The following is an 18519-nucleotide window of genomic DNA, read 5'->3' on the forward strand; positions in this document are numbered from 1 at the left end:
GGGGGTGGATGCTTGGAAAGAGCAACAAATAGATCGTGTTGCAAGGAAAAACATCTTGAATGAGGTTGGGGAGAGAGGCAAAAAAGAAAAGCTTTTAAACCGGGAGTGCTGCAGCATTTTATGTGTTAGCGCTGCCCTTTCTGCTCTCTGTGAATAGCAGCACTTTCATCCGCGCTTTCATCCAAGGATCTCTGAGCTCTCCAGAGCAGCAATTAAACCTCTCCCAGTTCCTTGAGAGACAGCACAGCCCCACACACCTTCCGCCTGCTCAGTGTAGGCAGTGAGTCAGGGCTGGGGCCAGCAGGACCGGCTTCTGCCCTGGCTGCTTGGTCAAGGGGACTTGGCATGGCCTTGAGAGACCGCAGGAGAATAGCAAAGGCCCTGTGAGAAAGCATCTCCCGGTAGCTGGAAATAGCACTGCCCTCCTGCGCTGCTCTGTGCTCGCTCGTGGCCGGGAGGAGCGGTCAGGGTTTAGCTGGGAAGGACTTGCAAGGCTGCTGCGGGCAGGAGCGGGCAGGAGATGGGGTGCGCGGTGGGCAGCAGACTCGTGGTCCACAGAGACTGGGATTTTCCTGGCTCCGCTGCGCTCGTTTGCGGTTCGTTTGTGCTCTGCAGTTTGCCGGTGGCGGTCTGTTCCCAGCACAGGGCTGGCAGCACCCATGCCTGCTGCTTCCCCTCTGCTCTGCTGCGGACAAAAGGCTCTGCCCGCATCCTCCGGAGAGGTGTAAACACCCCGCTTTGGGGCTGTTTCATTGCACCTCTTCCCAGGGAGGGCTTGCAGTCCCAGCCCGGCACGCTGCGTACAGAGCGGGTGCTGGAAAGGGCAGGTCCCAGAGCAGCATAAGAGGTTTTGCTTGACAGCCTGAACATCCCCTTCCCAAAAGGGATGAGGTGGGGAGGTGCTGCAGCCCGGGTCCCCTCAGAGAGCCACCAGCCTGGGACAGGAGCTCAGATGAGCCCTCGGGAACCACCTGGGGCTGCGGTGCCCGTCCGGGATGCTCTGCCCCTGGGCACCTTGCGCTGTTTGGCAATGTCACGACTTTGGTGTACGTCTTGCAGGCCAGATCTGGTGGACATGGAGAGGGTGCAGATCCAGAGTAACCGGGAGAACCTGGAGCAGGCCTTCGAGATCGCCGAGCGGCTGGGGGTCACGCGGCTGCTGGATGCCGAAGGTGGGTGGCTGAGGGAAGCGGCTGGTGCGGGGAGATGCCAACCTCTCTGCCCGCTCCCGTTCCTCATTGCCTTTCTGCTTCTCCCTTGCCAGACGTGGACGTCCCCTCTCCGGATGAGAAATCCGTGATAACTTACGTGTCTTCAATCTACGATGCCTTTCCCAAAGTCCCCGAGGGAGGAGAAGGGATCAGTGCTATTGTAAGCATCACTGCGGGCTGAGAGGTTGGGACAGAGATTTGGGAGGCAGCTGGGAAGGGTTTGGAGGTTCCCTGTCCACTCTAGCAGATGGCTGATGGGTGGAAGAGACTCGGGGGGAGGAAGGAACTTCCCCATTAGCGTGTCTGCCCTGTGAACCGCCGGTGTGCCTGTAGGGCCGTGGCGTTCTCCAGGCTCTGCAGGTTCTGCCATGGGTTTTGAGCTCATGGGAAAGCTGAACTGGCTTCCAGGGAGCAGCTTGCAAGGAGGATCCTCCTCCTCCTCCTCCTCCTCCTTCTTCCTGTACCTGGGATGGCATCACAGCAGGGAGGCACAAGCGAACGATCCGCCCCGTAGCTGTGTCCTCGGTTCCCTCCGTGCTCTGCTCGGCAGGGCTGGGCTCTGCCTCTCCCCCGCGGAGACCTGCCTGCCGGCAGTGCTCTGCAAGGGTGCTCTCGCCCTGCAGGAGGTGGATTCGAGGTGGCTGGAGTACCAGAGCCGCGTGGAGTCCCTCATCTCGTGGATCAAGCAGCACACGATACTCATGTCAGATAAATCCTTCCCCCAGAACCCTGTAGAGCTAAAGGTAGGTCCTGGACAAGGTCCCTCCGCAGTGTCCCATGTGCTCGGTGCCGAGAGCTGGGTGGTGGCGTTCCCCAGGGTGGTTTCTGATGAGCCTTTCTCATCCCAGGCACTTTATAACCAGTACATACACTTCAAAGAAACTGAAATCCCAGCGAAAGAGCAGGAAAAAGGAAGGATAGAGGAGCTCTACAAACTGTTAGAGGTAAGTACCATCGTGGCTACCCAGAGGCTTGTAGGTGGGAGTGTTGTGCTTTTAGCAAGACTAAAGTGTGCTCAGTTCGGGTTTATTTTGGAACAGAGAAGTGGAAATAACCCTCAGGGTAAATGATGTAGCAAGCGGCACGCTGCAGGAGCAGAGGCAGAGCTGTTGCCTTATAGCCCCACTTTCCTTGCTGTAGTCTCTCTCTAGCCAGCTCGAGGAGGAGGTAAGGAATGCCGTTCTCTTGATGTTTTCCTCAGGTATGGATTGAATTCGGACGCATCAAGTTGCCCCAGGGCTACCACCCCAATGACGTGGAGGAGGAGTGGGGCAAGCTCATCATAGAGATGCTGGAGCGCGAGAAGCTCCTGCGGCCAGCGGTGGAGAGGTCGGTGCTCTGCCCGTGGCAGGCAGAGTCCCCTGCGGGGATGTTCCCGGCTCCCCTGGCTGGAGGGACATCCCAAAGCCTGCCTCTCTCATTCTCTTTCCCTCTGTCATCGCAGGCTGGAATTGCTGCTACAAATCGCTAACAAAATCCAGAATGGTGCTCTGAGCTGTGAAGAAAAACTCACTCTCGCAAAGAACACGCTGCAAGCGGTGAGTGGGGGGTGTTATTTTCCTCCTGCTAATTTTTTATTTATTTATTTTGTTTTCCTGCCTCTTCTTTTATGTCCATCTCTTCCTCTCTCTTCTGCGTGGGTTGGTGGGTTCCCCTGGACAGCTTTCCTTTCTCTTCTGACATTGAGCCTATCTCAGAGGGGCCGTAGGGGCGGTGGTGGATACCTGGTGATCTATGGCACGAGGACCTTGGGGACAGGGGGGCAGGGGAACAGCCTGGCTGTGCAGCAGGCTGCCTTGGGGGATGCAGCTAGTGAGGCTGGACGTCTGCAGAGGTGCTGGCTTAGAGGAGAACTGCAGTTCTGGGAAAGCTTGTTGTATAATGAGGCTTAAAACCCTAAAAATCTGTTTTATTTGTCTAAAAGACTGGCAGAAAGACTCAGTTGCAGACTTGTAGCTACCTGGGTAGGGAGTAGATTTCTGAAGACAGGTGTCTTGTTCTGGGAGAAAGAGATGTAAGGGCTGGGAGCTAAAAATGGTTACACCCAAGCAAGAAATGAGATGCACGTTTAAGTGACCGTCCATGGGACTAACCACGGGAGCCCATCACTAGAAGCTTTCAGTTCGTCTGCAGGAGCTTTTCTAAAGGGGATGTCCTGGGTGTGGTGTAAGTGATGAACTCGTGTTCTTCCGCTCAAGTCAAGCTTGTGGATCAAAGGGTCTTTTTGGTCTCAAAGTTGATGCTGGGCTGCTATCGTGTTCTATGTGCCTGGGCTGAGGGGACCCAGCCCTCAGCCTCCTCTCTCTCGGTGCAGGATGCTGCTCACCTGGAGTCAGGCCAGCCGGTGCAGTACGAATCCGACGTGGTCGTGTATCTGCAGGAGTGTGAAGGGCTCATCCGCCAGCTACAGGTGGATGTGCAGATCCTTCGGGATGAGAATTACTACCAGCTGGAGGAGCTGGTGTTCAGGTGAGAGGGGCCATGTCCGAGATGGTCTGTGGATGGAGAAACGTGGTCAGGGGCTGATGCATGGGGCTCCTCTACCCTGTTGTGGGGAAGGAGGGAGAGTGCCTGCATCTTCTCACCCGCGCCTTGCTTGCTCCTCCAGGATCATGCGGCTGCAAGACGAGCTGGTGACGCTGAGGCTGGAATGCACTAACCTGTACAGAAAAGGCCACTTCTCCACCCTGGAGCTGGTGCCCTCTTCCATGCTGAGCACGATGCACTTGAAGGGCGAGTCCCTGACGAAAGGGCTGCACACCTCCTCTGCCTCCTGGTTTCGGAAGCCCATGACCAGGACAGAGCTGGTGGCCATCTCCTCTTCTGAAGATGAAGGCAGCCTCCGGTTTGTGTACGAGCTGCTGGCCTGGGTGGAGGAAATGCAGGTGAGTGCTGGTTCTCTGGGCCAAATTACCTGCCTCCGCTCACACTGATGTGGAAAGGTAGGAAGCTGGCCTGGGCTTTTTCCTGCCTTTATCTGTCAATAATTGCTTTGATGGTTCAAAGTTTCTGGAGAGCACCGACACTTTTGTCTTGAGTTGGGTTTTCTCTCTTGTGATCCTGCTGATCAGTGGGATCAGAAGATCCTTTCAAAGCTGGAAGCAAATCTGTACTGATGCAGTCAGTCCTTTGGTCTTATGTGGGTGTGAAGCTTGTGTAGGCTGTCCCAGAAATAATTCAGTGTTGGAGAGCTGGCTTAGGACCTTCTACCAGGACTGGCATGGTGTTTGTTCCATCTTGAGTGACCTAGGAGGTTTACTTGCCCTCGTGTCCTTTTGAGATATGCTCCTGCAGATGAGGAGTGCTGACTTGGACCTCTTGGCCTGTTTCAGATGAGACTGGAGCGGGCAGAGTGGGGGACAGACCTGCCAAGCGTGGAAACCCAGCTGGAGACCCAGCGGCACGTCCACAGCAGCGTGGAGGACCTGGGCTCCAGTGTAAAGGAGGCCAGGATGTACGAGGTACGGCGGCACGGGCTGGGTGACACTTTATGGCACGTGTGCGGGAAGTCGAGGGCATCGGGATCGGCTCTTGTGGGTAAAGGTGCCTGGGGCAGAGGTGTTTATTAAGGACGGAGCTTCTGAATTGATGCTGGGCTGGTGCAAGAGGCTGCTGCCCTAAGCATCCTCTGCCCCTCCTCTTGCTCACACAAAGCTGGGGAGAAAGATTTGGAGATGGAGTTTCAAGTGATGCTGTCCTGTGTCAGGTAACAGGAGCATTTTTCCTCCTTCAGGGTAAAATGTCTCAGAACTTCCGCGCTAGCTACACAGAGACGCTTGGCAAGCTGGAGACGCAGTACTGCAAGCTGATGGTGAGTGGGCTTCTAGCACTGCCCGGGGAGCGCGGGGTCCATCCCTGCCACCCTGCTCCGGAGCATCCCTGCTCTGCCACTGGGGAGGGGGGAAGAAACTGGTCGCCTTCAGAGCAGGGAAGAGGAATCACGCTTCCTTGTGTCCAGGAAACCTCGACCTTCCGACTAAGACACCTCCAGAGCTTGCATGGGTTTGTGTCTCGGGCCACTGCTGAGCTGATTTGGCTGAACGAGAAGGAGGAGGAGGAACTGGCCTACGACTGGAGTGACAATAACCCTAACATTGCAGCCAAGAAAAACTACTTCTTGGTGAGTGACCCCGGGGCAGGGCTGGTGGGATGGGTGCTCTCTTGGTTGTGCTGCTGCTGCTTTTGATCTGATGTGGGACCTTCTGCTACCAACACACCTGAAGTCCCTGGAGGTTTCATGCTCCTTCCCAAGTCACTGAGCTTGTAGCTCATGAGTGCAGCTGATGAAAGAGCTCTCCCTAGAGCAGAAAGTGCAAAAAAGTGTTCAATTGAGTTTCCATTGAAAAAGCATCAAAAGATGTCTTTTTGGCACTATTTGGAACTAAAAGCATCTTTAACTAGCAGGGGAAAAAAAAAAAGTCTGAGCTAAAGAGGAAAATTGATTCCTCTTTAAAGCAGTATAAATAAATTGCTGTCTTTCCACAATCACACTGTCTGGAACTGAAGAGGTGACCGGGCAGGTTTCCAGTATCTGTGTTACATCTGCCCTGTGTGTTTGGTGCACAGGAGGCATCCTGGTGGGAGCTGGCTGTGGTGCTTCCCATAAGCCATGCTGGTTTCTCTGAGATCTGCTGGTATTTTGTGCAGCGCTCCCATACTGCATGTTGTATTAGTTGGACACGTGCTCCGAGTGAGGCTGCTCCCCATAGCCGAGATTTGGACTTTGCTTGTGTTCTTCATGCAGGAGCTGACGACAGAGCTGGAAGAGAAGCAGGACATCTTCCGCTCCCTCCAAGACACAGCCGAGCTGCTGTCCCTGGAGAACCACCCAGCCAAGCAAACCGTAGAGGTGAGCAGGCTGGGTGAGGAGCCCCGAGAATCGGCTGGCAGCAAATCTTCTCTCCTGGGATTGGGAAACTTGCTGTCCCACCCCATGGTGCCTTTATGGGCAGCCAGGGCTGATAGTGTTTTATGGTGGCAGAAGAACATCAGTGCAGTGATAGAACTGTTTTACTGGGGAGTGCAATGAGAAGCTTCGAGGCCATTCCCAAATAATCCCCACCTCAAATTAAGACACACAGAGACACTTGTACAGAGCATGAGCCTTTCCTGCAGCGAGGCGATGCAGAGAACGGTCTCGGCTCCCTTGGAGTTATCCAGGCTTGCAGAAAAACAGTGATGGTGAGGCAAAGGGCTGCGGGGACATGTTTCTCCCTGGTGTTTCTCTCTGGGGCGGGAGAAAGCAAACCTGTGCCTGCCGCAGCCCCCGACGTCACTGGTCCAGGGTCTGCCATCTCCTGCTCTTCGTGCCTGTGCCCATACCCTCCTGGCTGCAGCCAGTTCTTCCCTGTTTATGTATCCGCCGGCTATAGCTGTGTCCTTCCTGTGACCCTTCTGGCTGGTAAATGCTCATTATTCATCGCCGTTTGGTGTGTGTGTTTCTCAGGCCTACAGCGCTGCCGTGCAGACTCAGTGGCAGTGGATTAAGCAGCTCTGCCTGTGCGTGGAACAGCACGTGAAGGAGAACGCTGCCTATTTCCAGGTACTTGGGAGGGGCAGCCCAAATTTCCCTGGTCGCCATCCGTGGTATCCCGCTGCATGAGTTTCATATGCTGCTCCTTCCTTTTGGGGAGAGGGAAGGAGGGATTTGTGGTGCTCACGGGGGCTGCTTTCTCCTGAATCATCTCTTTCTCCTTACCTGCTCCCTGGGGATGTCTCGCTAGGGTAAAAGAGATCAAATTCCATGTAGTTCTGGCCATCCATGTGGGATGCTCACTGCCCTTGCAGCCCTAAGGCCAGAATAGTGTCAGGAGCTGCTGGTTGATGTTGGGGTGGTCCCTTACCTGCAGTGTGCTGCTGACTGCTCGATGGACTTGTGCACATTTCTGTGACCCTCTTCGCCTTTGCAGTTCTTCAGCGATGCCCGGGAGTCAGAGACCTACCTGCGTAACCTGCAGGACTCCATCAAAAGGAAGTATTCTTGTGACCATAACACGAGCCTGACGCGGCTGGAGGACCTGCTGCAGGACTCCATGGTGGGTTCTTGGACATCCCCACCATCCTGCGTGGGCGATGGGTGGCCTTCTTGCTCCGGTCCAGCAGCATTGCTTGGGGTACCTCTTGCTTCCCAGGGAAAACTGGGCTCATTTTATTCCCATAGTGATGCAGTTTTATGTAACATGGTTTGTTTCCCCATCTCGGTCAATGTTGTGCTTTTTGTTGGAGCTGCTGCATGTGTTTGTACGTGGCCATGGGGTGCAGGCTGTGTGCCACCCCAGCTGCACCGCTGCGTGGATGTAACGCTGCCGACGGTAGCCAGATCTCGGTCATTATAATAGCCGATGGGTCGCTTTTGTTTAGAGGCACCATCCAGCGTCTTTCTGTATCCTCGGGGTGAAGAGCAGGCAGCGTGTGCTGTCTGTGAAAACTCATAGCTTGACGTGAGCTGGTTTTTCCCCATCGGTGCCCATCATGCCATCCTGGTCTGCACGGAGCCAGTCGTGTTCTGCTGACGGAGTTGTCGCACAGAGCCCGTAGGATGCTCCTGTTTCTGCTTTGAGCTGGTGCTTGCTAGGAGCACAGTGGGATGCGGAGACAACGCCTGTGCTTTATCCAGACCAAATCCCATATTAATCCATCGCGCTGTGCCGGTGGGGGGAGAGCCAGGGCAGCCCGGCTGTGCGCGGGGACGGGGCTCAGCAGCGCTGATCTCCGAGCACGTGGCCTGGCTTAGCTGTGGCGTAGCAGAGAGTAGACGACGGGCAATCACACTGTGATCTTCTTGTCCGAATTGACCGGAAAAAAACCAACCTAAAAGTAAAACCCAAGGAGCAAAGCATCAGATGGTGTTCGAAACCAGGGACGGGGGAGGATTTGGGCTGTAGGTTAACCGCTGAGCCGCTGGTGGAAGTGCCAGGAGGTGACATTTGAGCATGTGGAGGCAGGCGGCTGCTTTGTCTTTGCTCTTAGTGCACACCACTGATCTCCAGTGTGTCCCCAGTGAAGCTGGGATGCCGTTACTGGGTGTTCGTGATGGGTGTATCAGCTGGGCTAGGGCTCACCGTCTTCTCTGCTGGAGGCCTGGGGGCTCCCGTCCTCTCTGTCATGGTCTCGGGGTTGTCCTGGTCTGTCCTCCAGTGCTACCAGGACACAGAGCAGCCGGTCTGGCTCCTGGGGTCCGTATTTGCGAGCCCTGCAACGCCAGGGATCCGGCAGGTGCCATCTGGGGTGGGAGAGGCTTGTCCGGGCAGCCGGAGAGTGGCCACGATCTCAGGACTGGGGCAGCTGCCCTGAGCTCAGCTATATTACTCTTTCTTACCTAATAAGTTAAAGTTGTATTTCTTCCAATCATGCTCCCTGGGACAGGCACAGGTAGTTTATTTAATCATTTATTCTTTTCTTTTTCTTTTTTTTTTACCATTAAATTATCCTCCACTGTTGTTAGCACACTAACCAACCCCGAGAGTACCAAGCATGAGGGAGAACATTTTTCTGGGATCCTTTTTAAACTTTTGCAGCCAGAATGGGCTGAGCTGCCACTAATCACGTGAGCTGCCAGTGTCGTGATCCGCACACGTCTCCATTGGTGCCAGAGGCTGTTCCAGGGGAGCTTTGCCACCAGTCCCCCGGGTTGTCCCATCATCAAACCCAGCAGGGACTTGTGGGAATCAATTACACAGCATCTTCTTCCAACCAGCAAATTTCTACTCAAACCCAGAGACCTGTGCGATCACTCCACCACTAGCCCCTTCTCCTGAGATGTTTTATCTGCATAATTCATCGTATCCCCATTCCAGCCATTGGTTTAAACATGCCTTCATCCTTTGCTTTAGAAAAGGGAGCATGCTTCTGTGGTCTCTCCTCCAGACAACTAAGCGTCCCCGGCTTTGGGCTGGAGCTTGTCCTGCTCTTGGCCCTTTACACCTCCTGGGACTTTAATTGTGGTGTACTCCGTGTTCTCGTTTTTTCCCTTTTGAAAGAAAATGTTTTCTTGTCCTAGCAGCAAAAGTGCCAGAGGTGTGCATGCAGCTTTGCAGGGCAGTGGGAGTAGTAGTGGAGAGGTCCCATCCCAACTTGAAGTCCGTCCTCCCTTCCACCCCATCTCCTGACCCTTCTTCCCAACCTGTTAGGGCAGCAGGATCCTCCTGATGTGTTTGTTCAGCCCTTCTGGTCCCAGTGTAGCTCCTGCGGGCCAGCGTTAGGGTGGGGGGTGCCAAGATGCCTGGGAGAGACCTCCTCTCCCCTGCCTCGAGCAACCCGTCCTTCATCCTTCTTTCTGCCAGGACGAGAAGGAGCAGCTCATTCAGTCGAAAAGCTCCGTCGCCAGCCTGGTGGGACGGTCCAAAACCATCGTTCAGCTCCGGCCCAGGAACCCGGAGCACCTTGTGAAGAGCACGATCCCCATCAAGGCTGTTTGTGACTATCGGCAGATCGAGGTGAGGGCTGGAAGGCTGTCGGCTTGACTTTGAAAGGGAAGGCAGGGATGAGGCAGGGGAGCAATGCCCATGATGGTTTAGGATGAGCTCCGTGGTGTCTGTCAATGGAAAGCAGGAACAGAGTGGGAAGAGAGAATGAGGGAAATAGCATGGCTGTTTTTCCTGGAGGAGATTTCCATGTCTCACATTTATTCTGGGCAGGAGCTAAAGTCCTTTTCCCCAAGGATGATGGGCTTCATCAGCCTCAGCCAAATAAGCACGTGGGTGGTAGCCAGCTTTGTTTAACTTCCTTGTCCCTTCCTCTCCAGACATGAGTGTGCTGCACTGCTTGGCACTATACCAGGCTTTTTCTTGATTTTAAAAATAATTAAAAAAAAAAATAAATATATATTTACGGAAGCTGGCTCGCCCCCAGGAGGGAAGCTGGCAGCAAGGGCAGGCATGTGCAGCCCTGCTGCTGGTTTCTGATGGGCCGGGTGGTGTTGGTGCCGTCGCAGATCACCATCTGCAGGAATGACGAGTGTGTGCTGGAGGACAATTCCCAGAGGACCAAGTGGAAGGTGATCAGCCCCACGGGGAACGAGGCCATGGTGCCGTCTGTCTGCTTCCTGATCCCCCCACCCAACAAAGAGGCCATCGAGATGGCCAACAGGTAACTTACTGGTCTCTGCTGCAGGGTGTCCCAGAGGTGCAATGGCACGGAGATGGGGAGCGGGTTGGTGGCATGGGAGGGGACAGATCTGGGGTGGGAATGGGAGAGGAGCTGGGGTGGAGGAACAGGAGTAGGTGGCACAGATGATTCGGGGTGAGGGAAGGAATCCCCCATGGTTATACCGCTGCGAACTCTATCACAGCAACTGCTGTAGTAGCTTGCGAAAGAGAAAATGATGATTTGGGAGGAGGGATCCTTCCAGGGATCTCTGGCACTGAACAGCAGGAGCATCACTCGCTGGTGGATTAACAGGGTCAGGGCTGAGCGTGCTGGGGAGATCCGGGGCTGATGGATCTGCTCCTTCCCCTTGCAGGGTAGAACAGTTGTACCAGAAAGTGATGGCTCTTTGGCACCAGCTCCACATGAACACAAAGAGCCTCATCTCCTGGAACTACCTGAGGAAGGACATCGCTCTGGTGCAAAGCTTCAGCATGGAAAAGGTACGGTAGGAACTCCTCTGCCTGGCTCCGGGGCTGCGTTGCTCACTGTCCAGGCTTCTACATGTGGCTGAGGAGAAAGGGAAGACCAGAGACTGCGAGGTTGGGGAATTCAAGGGTCTTTGCACTTTGAGCAGCGGGAAAACCTGAGCTTGGGGGTTCTGTGCAAAACGATTGCAGTTTTTCGCAATAAAAAGAGCATCAGCACTTTGCTGCGGAACTGTAATAAGCATAAGAGATCGTGGTCGTAGCGTTTCATTAGGGAGTGAGCAAGGCTGGAGGGAGGCATGAGGCTGATACGGAGGAGCTTGCCTTTTCTCCTCTAAAGAGAAAATACTCACTTGGCAAACGAAGGTGATTAAGCTGGGAAGGGTGGCTTCAGGTGATGTGTAGGAAGTTGTTCCCGGCGGTTAGATGTGCTGCTTTTGCACTTGCAGCTCAGATCCTTAGCGCAAGGCGAGTGCCAGCAAGCCATGAAGAGCCTCCAGGCGCACTACGAGGACTTCCTGCAGGACAGCCGGGACTCGGAGCTCTTCTCGGTGTCGGACCGGCTGCGCCTGGAGGAGGAAGTGGAATCTTCCAAGGAACACATCCGGCAGCTGCTGGAGTCCATGGAGAACGGTGAGCTTCAAAGGGATGATGGATTAACCAGGAGCTGTGGGGACTCATAAACAAAGGACTTATGGGATGGTTTCATTTTCTTTTTTTTTTTCTGAGCTAGCTAGTTGATGGTGTGAGCAGCTGCTCTCCTTATTTCTCCATCCATTCAAGTGTTTGGCCTTGTTCCTGCAGAGAGGGCTTGGCTTTGCAGCTTCAGCTTAACTGTTGAGTCCTCTTACCCTAATATTGTTGGAGATGGGTTTAGTCATTAGGATGCATTCTGAGCAAGGAGTTTTTCCTGCATTTAATCTTGAAGAAAATATATGCGGCAGTGACACGTGTGACACAGCAGCACTGTGAGTCCCACCAAGACTGAGGACTCTGGCTTTGTCATGCCAGGTGCCCTATGGCTGGACTTATTCTCAGCTGCGTTTGAACAAGATTATTTGATTAAGTTGTTTTCCGTCCGAGCAGAGACCCTGGTGCCTCGGTGTCAGCATGATGCTGCACTTGGCTCCGGGGCTTCCGGCAGGTCCCATTTGGGGCAGATGCCAGCTGGGGTTGTTTGAGCTCCTGTTTTGGTTTGTCTGTGACTCGCAGAAGACAAGGATGAGACCGTTGCCAGGACATACCTCTCCGAGCTCAAGAATATCCGTCTGCGCCTGGAGGAGTGTGAGCAGAGGCTAGTGAGCCGAATCCAGTCCCCGAGCAGCGCCCGAGCAGATGGTGACACTATCCAGGAAAACACTATCCGCATTGCAGAGCAGGAGGTCGGTCCTGCTGCTGTGAGAAGTGGAAGGGAGGGAGGTGATGGCTGCTGGTCTTCAGCATGTGCCAAAAATAGCTTTAGCTTCTCTGGGGTGAATGTGTGGGCGGTGGGTGCATGACTGCGCAGGGTTGAAGGGGATCCTGCCACACAGAAGGTAGCAGGAAACCTCTCCAGGTGGGCTCCCTGCTTCATTTCATACCATCTCCTTTGCCAAGGGCTATTCTGCTTTTTCTCTGCCTGCTTGGGCTTTCCTTTCATGTTCTTTCCCTTCCTCCCATAGCGCATGCAGGAGGATCTGCAACGGCTGCAATCGGACCTGCGGTTTGTTTCTGAGAGATGCTACAGCTTCCTCGACAAGGCGCCCGCGGGGTCCAGCACGCCCCACTTGCGTTCTGAACTTGACTTAGTGGTGAACAAGATGGACCAGATGTATGGGCTATCTTCCATCTACCTGGACAAGTGAGTCACGATGTGCCTCTGCTCCCAAATACTGTTTTGAATCTGCCCAATTCTGCTAAAGACCTTTCTTCTGGCCCTCTAACGCACCTTGCACTGGACCATAACTGAGCTCTCCCTCTGCAGCATATGGTGCAAACAGCCTCGTCATCAAGAGGATCTCTGCCAAATTTTGGATGTCACTGTGCTGTCTCTGTTTGATTTGCCAGGTTGAAGACGGTTGATGTTATTATTCGTAACACCCAAGGAGCAGAATCTCTGGTCAAAGGCTATGAGGTTAAGCTGAGCCAAGAGGAGGCAGTCCCCGCCGACCTGGCAGCTATTCAGTCCCACAGAACGGCGTTACAGGTTGGTGCTGTTCATTTCCCAAGGTGGGCTTGCAGAAACTGGCCAACGCTTTGGTGTTTGTCAAGCAGGGTCCTTCCCTTTCTCTGCTGAATTTGTACTGTATGCCATTTTTCTTGCCTCGACATAGTTGCCGGGAGGATTTTGTGCTGCTTATGTGATACCTCATTGCTTTGTAAAGGTAAAGGAGCTGCTATGGCTTGTGCTCTCTCTTCTTGTAGGGCACATTCTGGCACATGTGAACATTTTGGCAGCTCCATGTGCTGTTGCTGTAGGACAGGGCCTGAACCAATCTGACTTGCTCCAAGCTGAGAACATGGTCCCCTCTGTTTTGCATCTCCTATAATCAGCCAGTTCTTTGCAGGTTAAGGAGAGTGGGAAGATAAACCCCTTCTCAGGCTTGTCAGCTCCCGGCAGGAGGGCATCTCTGACTTAATGTGCCATTTGCTTTCCACGACGTTGAACCGGTGCTGTCTCTTGCTGGTTTTGCAGCAATGGCTCGGGGAAGTGAAGGACAAGAGCTCCGTCTTCTCCATGTTGGAGGAGGAGATGGCAAAGGCGAAGGCAGTGGGAGAGCAGCTGTACCGGCTGAGACAAGAGCGCAGCATCGACCTTGAGCGCTATCAGGAGAAGGGAAGCCAGCTGTGGGATCGCTGGCAGCGAGTCTGCACCCAAATTGAGACCCGGTGAGAAACCTCCTGCCTGCTTTCGCGGATTTACTTTCATGCTTCAACTGAGAGCTTGGGTCAGGCTTGATAGCAGGGACATTTTTCCAGATGGGATTCCCACTGGTGGCTGGGATATCCCTATAGCCTACAGTGGCGTTTCGCCCTCCTCTGATTTGTCTTGGTTCATCTCTCAGCCACGCGGAGCTGGAGAGCATCCAGGAGGTGCTGAGTGATTACCGGCAGTGCCACAGTGCCCTAATCCAGTGGATTGAGGAGATCACGGTCCAGCAGGAGCTGATGAAGCCTGGGCAGGCAGAGGACAGCCGGGTGCTGTCGGAGCAGCTGAGCCAGCAAACGGTAAGGCAGGATCTTGTCATGTCTCGATAGCGCATGCACTGCAGTGACCGTGTCACTTCTTTTCTTTTACTAAAATCTTTTCATCTGTGAGCTTGAAAATATGAAATGCAGCGGGGAAGAGGCTGCAAGCCTGAGCTGGGTGTCTCAGAAGTGGAGAAACTGCTTAGCTTGAGGTGGAGATGAGGTCTTGCGTAAAAAAATGGAAGAGTGTAAAGACTTTACCCAGAAGGGGAGGGATGCGGACTGAAATTCAGTTCACCTCCCATGATAGCTGTCCAGACAACCATTTTTTCTTTGAATTTTATTGAAGGCTTTGGCTGCAGAAATCGAGAAAAATCAAGCCAAACTGGACCAGTGTCAGAAATTCTCCCAGCAATATTCAGCTGCCGTCAAGGTATGGGTCCCCTCCTGCACCTAGATAAGGCTGGCTGGGCAGAAACAGCCCCAGCACAGTCCGCCTCTCGCATGCTCCATGACTCTTCACCCCTGGTTGCGTTTGCAGGACTATGAGTTGCAGCTCATGACGTACAGGGCGTTTGTCGAGTCGCAGCAGAAGTCTCCCATGAAACGCCGGCGCATGCTCTCGTCCTCGGACGCCATCACGCAGGAGGTAGGAGCCCAGCCGCCCGCCCGACCTTGCGAGGGAGAAATTGGGGGGGGGTTCTTCGACGCCAAGCAAACCCCCGAGCAGCCTCTGTGAAATAGGCTCCTTTCTGCTGAACTCTCTTGTATACATAAAGTTTCCACCCTCGCTGTTTTTTCCAATAGCCAGAGAGGATGGCTTAGTGCTCTAAGCACCAGGTATGAAATACCTAGACTCCTGGGAACCCCTGGGTCAAATCCAGCGGGGTCGGCTCAGCCCTTCAGCCTTGCGAGGTAAATAACCAGAGCGCCATGCAGCATTACTGTGTGTGGATCTTTGGGATGAGACCTTTAGGGACCTGAGGTCCTGTCTGCTCCATGTGGATATTAAAGATCCCAGTAGCCCTCTTGTAAGAGTTGAGCATCTGCCCCAGTGTCCGTGACCGGAGTCTCCCCTTCGCTCCAGTGTTGTGCAGCATGCCGTGTGTGGCCACAACCCTCCCTGTCAGACTTGCTGCATTTCATTGATGCCGTACCGGGTCTGCAAGGTGCCTGGGGGGCTTCCCAAGCGAGAGATGGTGCATCCGTGTCATGTACTATAAAGTACGTCGCTTTGGATCCGCCGGTCCTGACTGATGCATCCCATTTCCCCCTCTCTCCCTTTGCAGTTCATGGATTTGCGGACTCGCTATACAGCTCTGGTGACGTTAACCACGCAGCACGTGAAGTACATCAGCGATGCTCTCCGGCGGCTGGAGGAGGAGGAGGTAAGGGTGTTGTACAGAACTGAACTTTATTAAAAATGTGCAGGCTCATTTCCTAGCACCCCCGAGGTTGCTGCTCCATGTTGAGGTTACATCTCGGGCACTGCTCCTGAGACCCTCTCTGCCTTTGGAAACCTGGGACCCCTTTGACATGGTTATCTTCCTCCCTCCTCTGTTTGCAGAAAGTAGTGGAAGAGGAGAAGCAAGAGCATGTGGACAAGGTAAAGGAACTCCTGGGCTGGGCCCTGAGCTTGAAGCAGAGTGTGCAAGGCAGGACAGCTGCTGCTGGGAGCAGAGAGCTGGGTGACATCGAGAAATCCATCTCGGAGCAGCAGGTAAACTGGGGGCAACCATCAGACAGTTTAACTTCTGCTCTTTTTCCACAGCTGAATTAAGCTTCTTTGTTTCTCCCCCCCCCCCCCCCCCCCCCCCCCCCCCAGGCCTTGAACGAGGAGCTGGCTGCGAAGAAGGAGCAGGTCTCTGAGGCCATCAAAACTTCACAAATCTTCCTGGCAAAACACAGCCACAAGTGAGTGTGGCCTGAGGAGGGGACAGGCAGGGAGAGAAGTGGGGCGAGATGACAAACCTTAGAGCTGGTGCTGGTGGAGTTGTGTCCCTGGGGTCCGGTGCCCAACTCCCGTTAAAAACAGTGATGAGCTGCACGTGACAGTTGTCTTCTTTCTTATCTGCAACAAGAGCTATGAAATATGCAACCCATTTATGCTGTTGGGACAATATTAATCCCCTTTAGCAGTGATCCAGCCCTGCATATTTGGGGATTTGATCGTTACGATGCAGGTCAGCCTTTGCTGAGCACAATTGCCCTTGCTGGTTTTAGCTGAGCTGGGTAAAGAGTAGGGCAGTAGGAAGAGGGGACTTGTGGTGAGTTTGGCCTTTTCCTTCACCAGAAGAACATGTTAATTCTGCAGAGTGGGGGCCGGTTTGTGCAGTTTCCCTGAGAGATTTCCCCTTCCCCTTGCAGGCTTTCCCATCCGGAGAAGGAACAGATTTCTGCTCAGATCAGTGCCCTCAAGGAGACCTACCAGGCGCTCTGCAGTGACTCCACGGAGCAGCTCCAGCAGCTCCAGAGCCAGCTCGCTCAGGAGACGGAGCACAAGGTACTGGTCCCCGCTCGGTCCCGTGGCTGCATGGACACGGGGCACTCCTCAGGGTGTGAAAAAGGTTTTGCTTGGTTGCGTGTCTCATGGCCACCAGCCACTCGTTGCTGCAGCCCGTCAACTTTCTTACTTGCACATAATTGCCCTCCCTTCTCTTCTGTCCATCCGTCACCCGAAGCATCCAGGCTGGGGTGGTCTCCGGATGCCAAGCAGGAGCTGTTTACCTGCTGCCTTCCAGGTCAATGGGAGAGTTGCCTTTTGCAAAGGTTTTCCTCAGAGCTCTGCCCTGTGCACAAGGGATGGCTTGTTCATGCTTGGTGGGCAAGGATGTAGATGGACCTCTGTCCTGGAAACGGTCCCCTTAGCAAATCTGTGTCCTCTGAGGAATGCCCTCTCAGTGCTTTAACCGCAGAGGGCCCCTTCTCACAGGCTGCCTGCGTGCAGGAGACGCAAGAAGGTGGGTTTCTGCAGAAGGGCATTTGCCCGTGCCATCTTGTGTATGTCAGGGCCTGGCGAGAGGTTTGTCTCAGCTGTGGCTGAATGAAGTCGCTCTCCCCAGCGGAAGGCGACTGCATCGTCCAGGCCCTCAGCTGACCCGGGAGACCTTCACGACCCGTAGCTGGACCCATTCCCTGTTCACATCCACCAGCGCTCCTGTCAGTCCCCATCCTTGTTTCGCTGGGTAGGGAGGGCTGAAAGCGCATCCTTATTGCCTCCGTTATGAGCTGTCTTCGGTCATTCACAGATATACGTGTACGTGTTATATAAGTGTATATACATGTGTCGATGGATATATTTGTGTGTTTGCTTGCTGGCTCCCTGTACTCTGAAGCAACGGCCTGCTCAGATCTGGACGCGTGACGCAGGTTTTGGCTGTTGGGTCCGTGAGTGAAGCCCTGTTCGAGCCGCTCACGGGAAGAGGGCGACAGGGCTGCTTGTTTGAAATCTGCCTGTCCAGCTTTCACCTAAACACATAGTGTTTCTCTCCAAATTGGACTTTATAGCACATTTCAGGTGTCTTAGTGCAGTAAACGCTTTCTATTGCAAGCCCTTTAGCCCTCGTGCTGGCAGCAGAAAGCTAACGGTGAGCAAACCAACTCGTTAGTCGCCGCTAAGCCATCACGACTTTGATGCTTCTGCTGCTGCTGCCAGGAGAGCAGCTGAAAGCAGCCTGCCCATGGAAAGGATGCTTTTTCCTTTCCCTTTTCCTCCCTCCCAGGCAGGAAAATGACTTTTCAGCAAAAGCCTTCTCCAGGGCTTGCTGGGCTGTTTTTGTACAGCATGAGCATGCTTTGGGGCTCAGGCTAGAACAGTTTTCACTCACGCTCTCGACAAAGCCCAGGAAACAAAACGAGAGATGGCAGTGGGGCTTCACCGTAGATCCCCGTCTACGAGATGATCTCTGTGGCTCTTGTGCGGTGCAGTTGCTTCACTGTAGAGGGAGCATGAGGAACTCTTAACATTTGCTTGCTGGAAACATCCAACTGTCAGAGAGAAGTTATAAAAGACAAAAATGCAAAGCAGAACGCGCTAAATTGAGCATGATGTGTCCCTGTACAGTTTGTGTTTCATGTCAACTGTTTTTAAGATTAACTGACATCCTTGCTTACAAGTTTAACTAACCCTCCGGGATTTACACAAACAAAACACACAAAGTGAAAGAGGACGACCTGTGTGTGGGGTTCTTTTTGCAAACAAAACAGTCGCATGCTGGACGCTAACACCAAGCTTTACACTGTGTGTGATACGGCTGAACTGCTCCATAAGGCTCTGTCTTTAACTGCTCAAGGCACACCCTGCAACTCGGGTAAGTAAAAGCCTTTTACACCCCTCCCTCCAATCTCCTTTTTTATCTTTCTCTTTTTCCCCCCCCTCCTCTTCTCTGTCTTTCCATGACTTGTTCATCTCCAAACGTGCATGTCAGAGTCTGGCAATGATGGTGGAGAGCTTAGGTTTTTCCAGCCGGCTCACTGTGTCTCCACAGCAGAAGGCAGTGGGGGGGATCTGCAAACCAGCGTGGTGGAGGCTGCATCCTCTGCTGTGCCATAACTGAGCTGTGCCGCAG

At 53.8% G+C, this 18519-nt stretch overlaps 1 protein-coding gene across 1 annotated transcript in view; it reads left to right on the plus strand.

Annotated features, from left to right (window-relative positions):
• MACF1 (microtubule actin crosslinking factor 1) overlaps positions 1–18519 on the plus strand; it is a 147035-nt gene that overhangs the window by 48704 nt on the left and 79812 nt on the right. The window contains 29 exon segments of the mRNA XM_030038275.1: positions 1060–1172; positions 1265–1371; positions 1835–1954; positions 2060–2155; positions 2413–2540; positions 2656–2749; positions 3526–3680; positions 3820–4096; positions 4544–4672; positions 4945–5022; positions 5170–5331; positions 5956–6060; positions 6658–6753; positions 7121–7246; positions 9494–9646; positions 10144–10298; positions 10672–10798; positions 11233–11416; positions 11996–12165; positions 12445–12623; positions 12830–12968; positions 13458–13651; positions 13828–13990; positions 14301–14384; positions 14493–14600; positions 15241–15339; positions 15519–15671; positions 15777–15865; positions 16319–16454. Coding sequence (XP_029894135.1) covers positions 1060–1172; positions 1265–1371; positions 1835–1954; positions 2060–2155; positions 2413–2540; positions 2656–2749; positions 3526–3680; positions 3820–4096; positions 4544–4672; positions 4945–5022; positions 5170–5331; positions 5956–6060; positions 6658–6753; positions 7121–7246; positions 9494–9646; positions 10144–10298; positions 10672–10798; positions 11233–11416; positions 11996–12165; positions 12445–12623; positions 12830–12968; positions 13458–13651; positions 13828–13990; positions 14301–14384; positions 14493–14600; positions 15241–15339; positions 15519–15671; positions 15777–15865; positions 16319–16454 — 3919 coding nt within the window.

The sequence above is a fragment of the Aquila chrysaetos genome, chromosome 16 (genome assembly GCF_900496995.4).
Source record: "Aquila chrysaetos chrysaetos chromosome 16, bAquChr1.4, whole genome shotgun sequence".
Lineage (NCBI taxonomy): Eukaryota > Metazoa > Chordata > Aves > Accipitriformes > Accipitridae > Aquila > Aquila chrysaetos.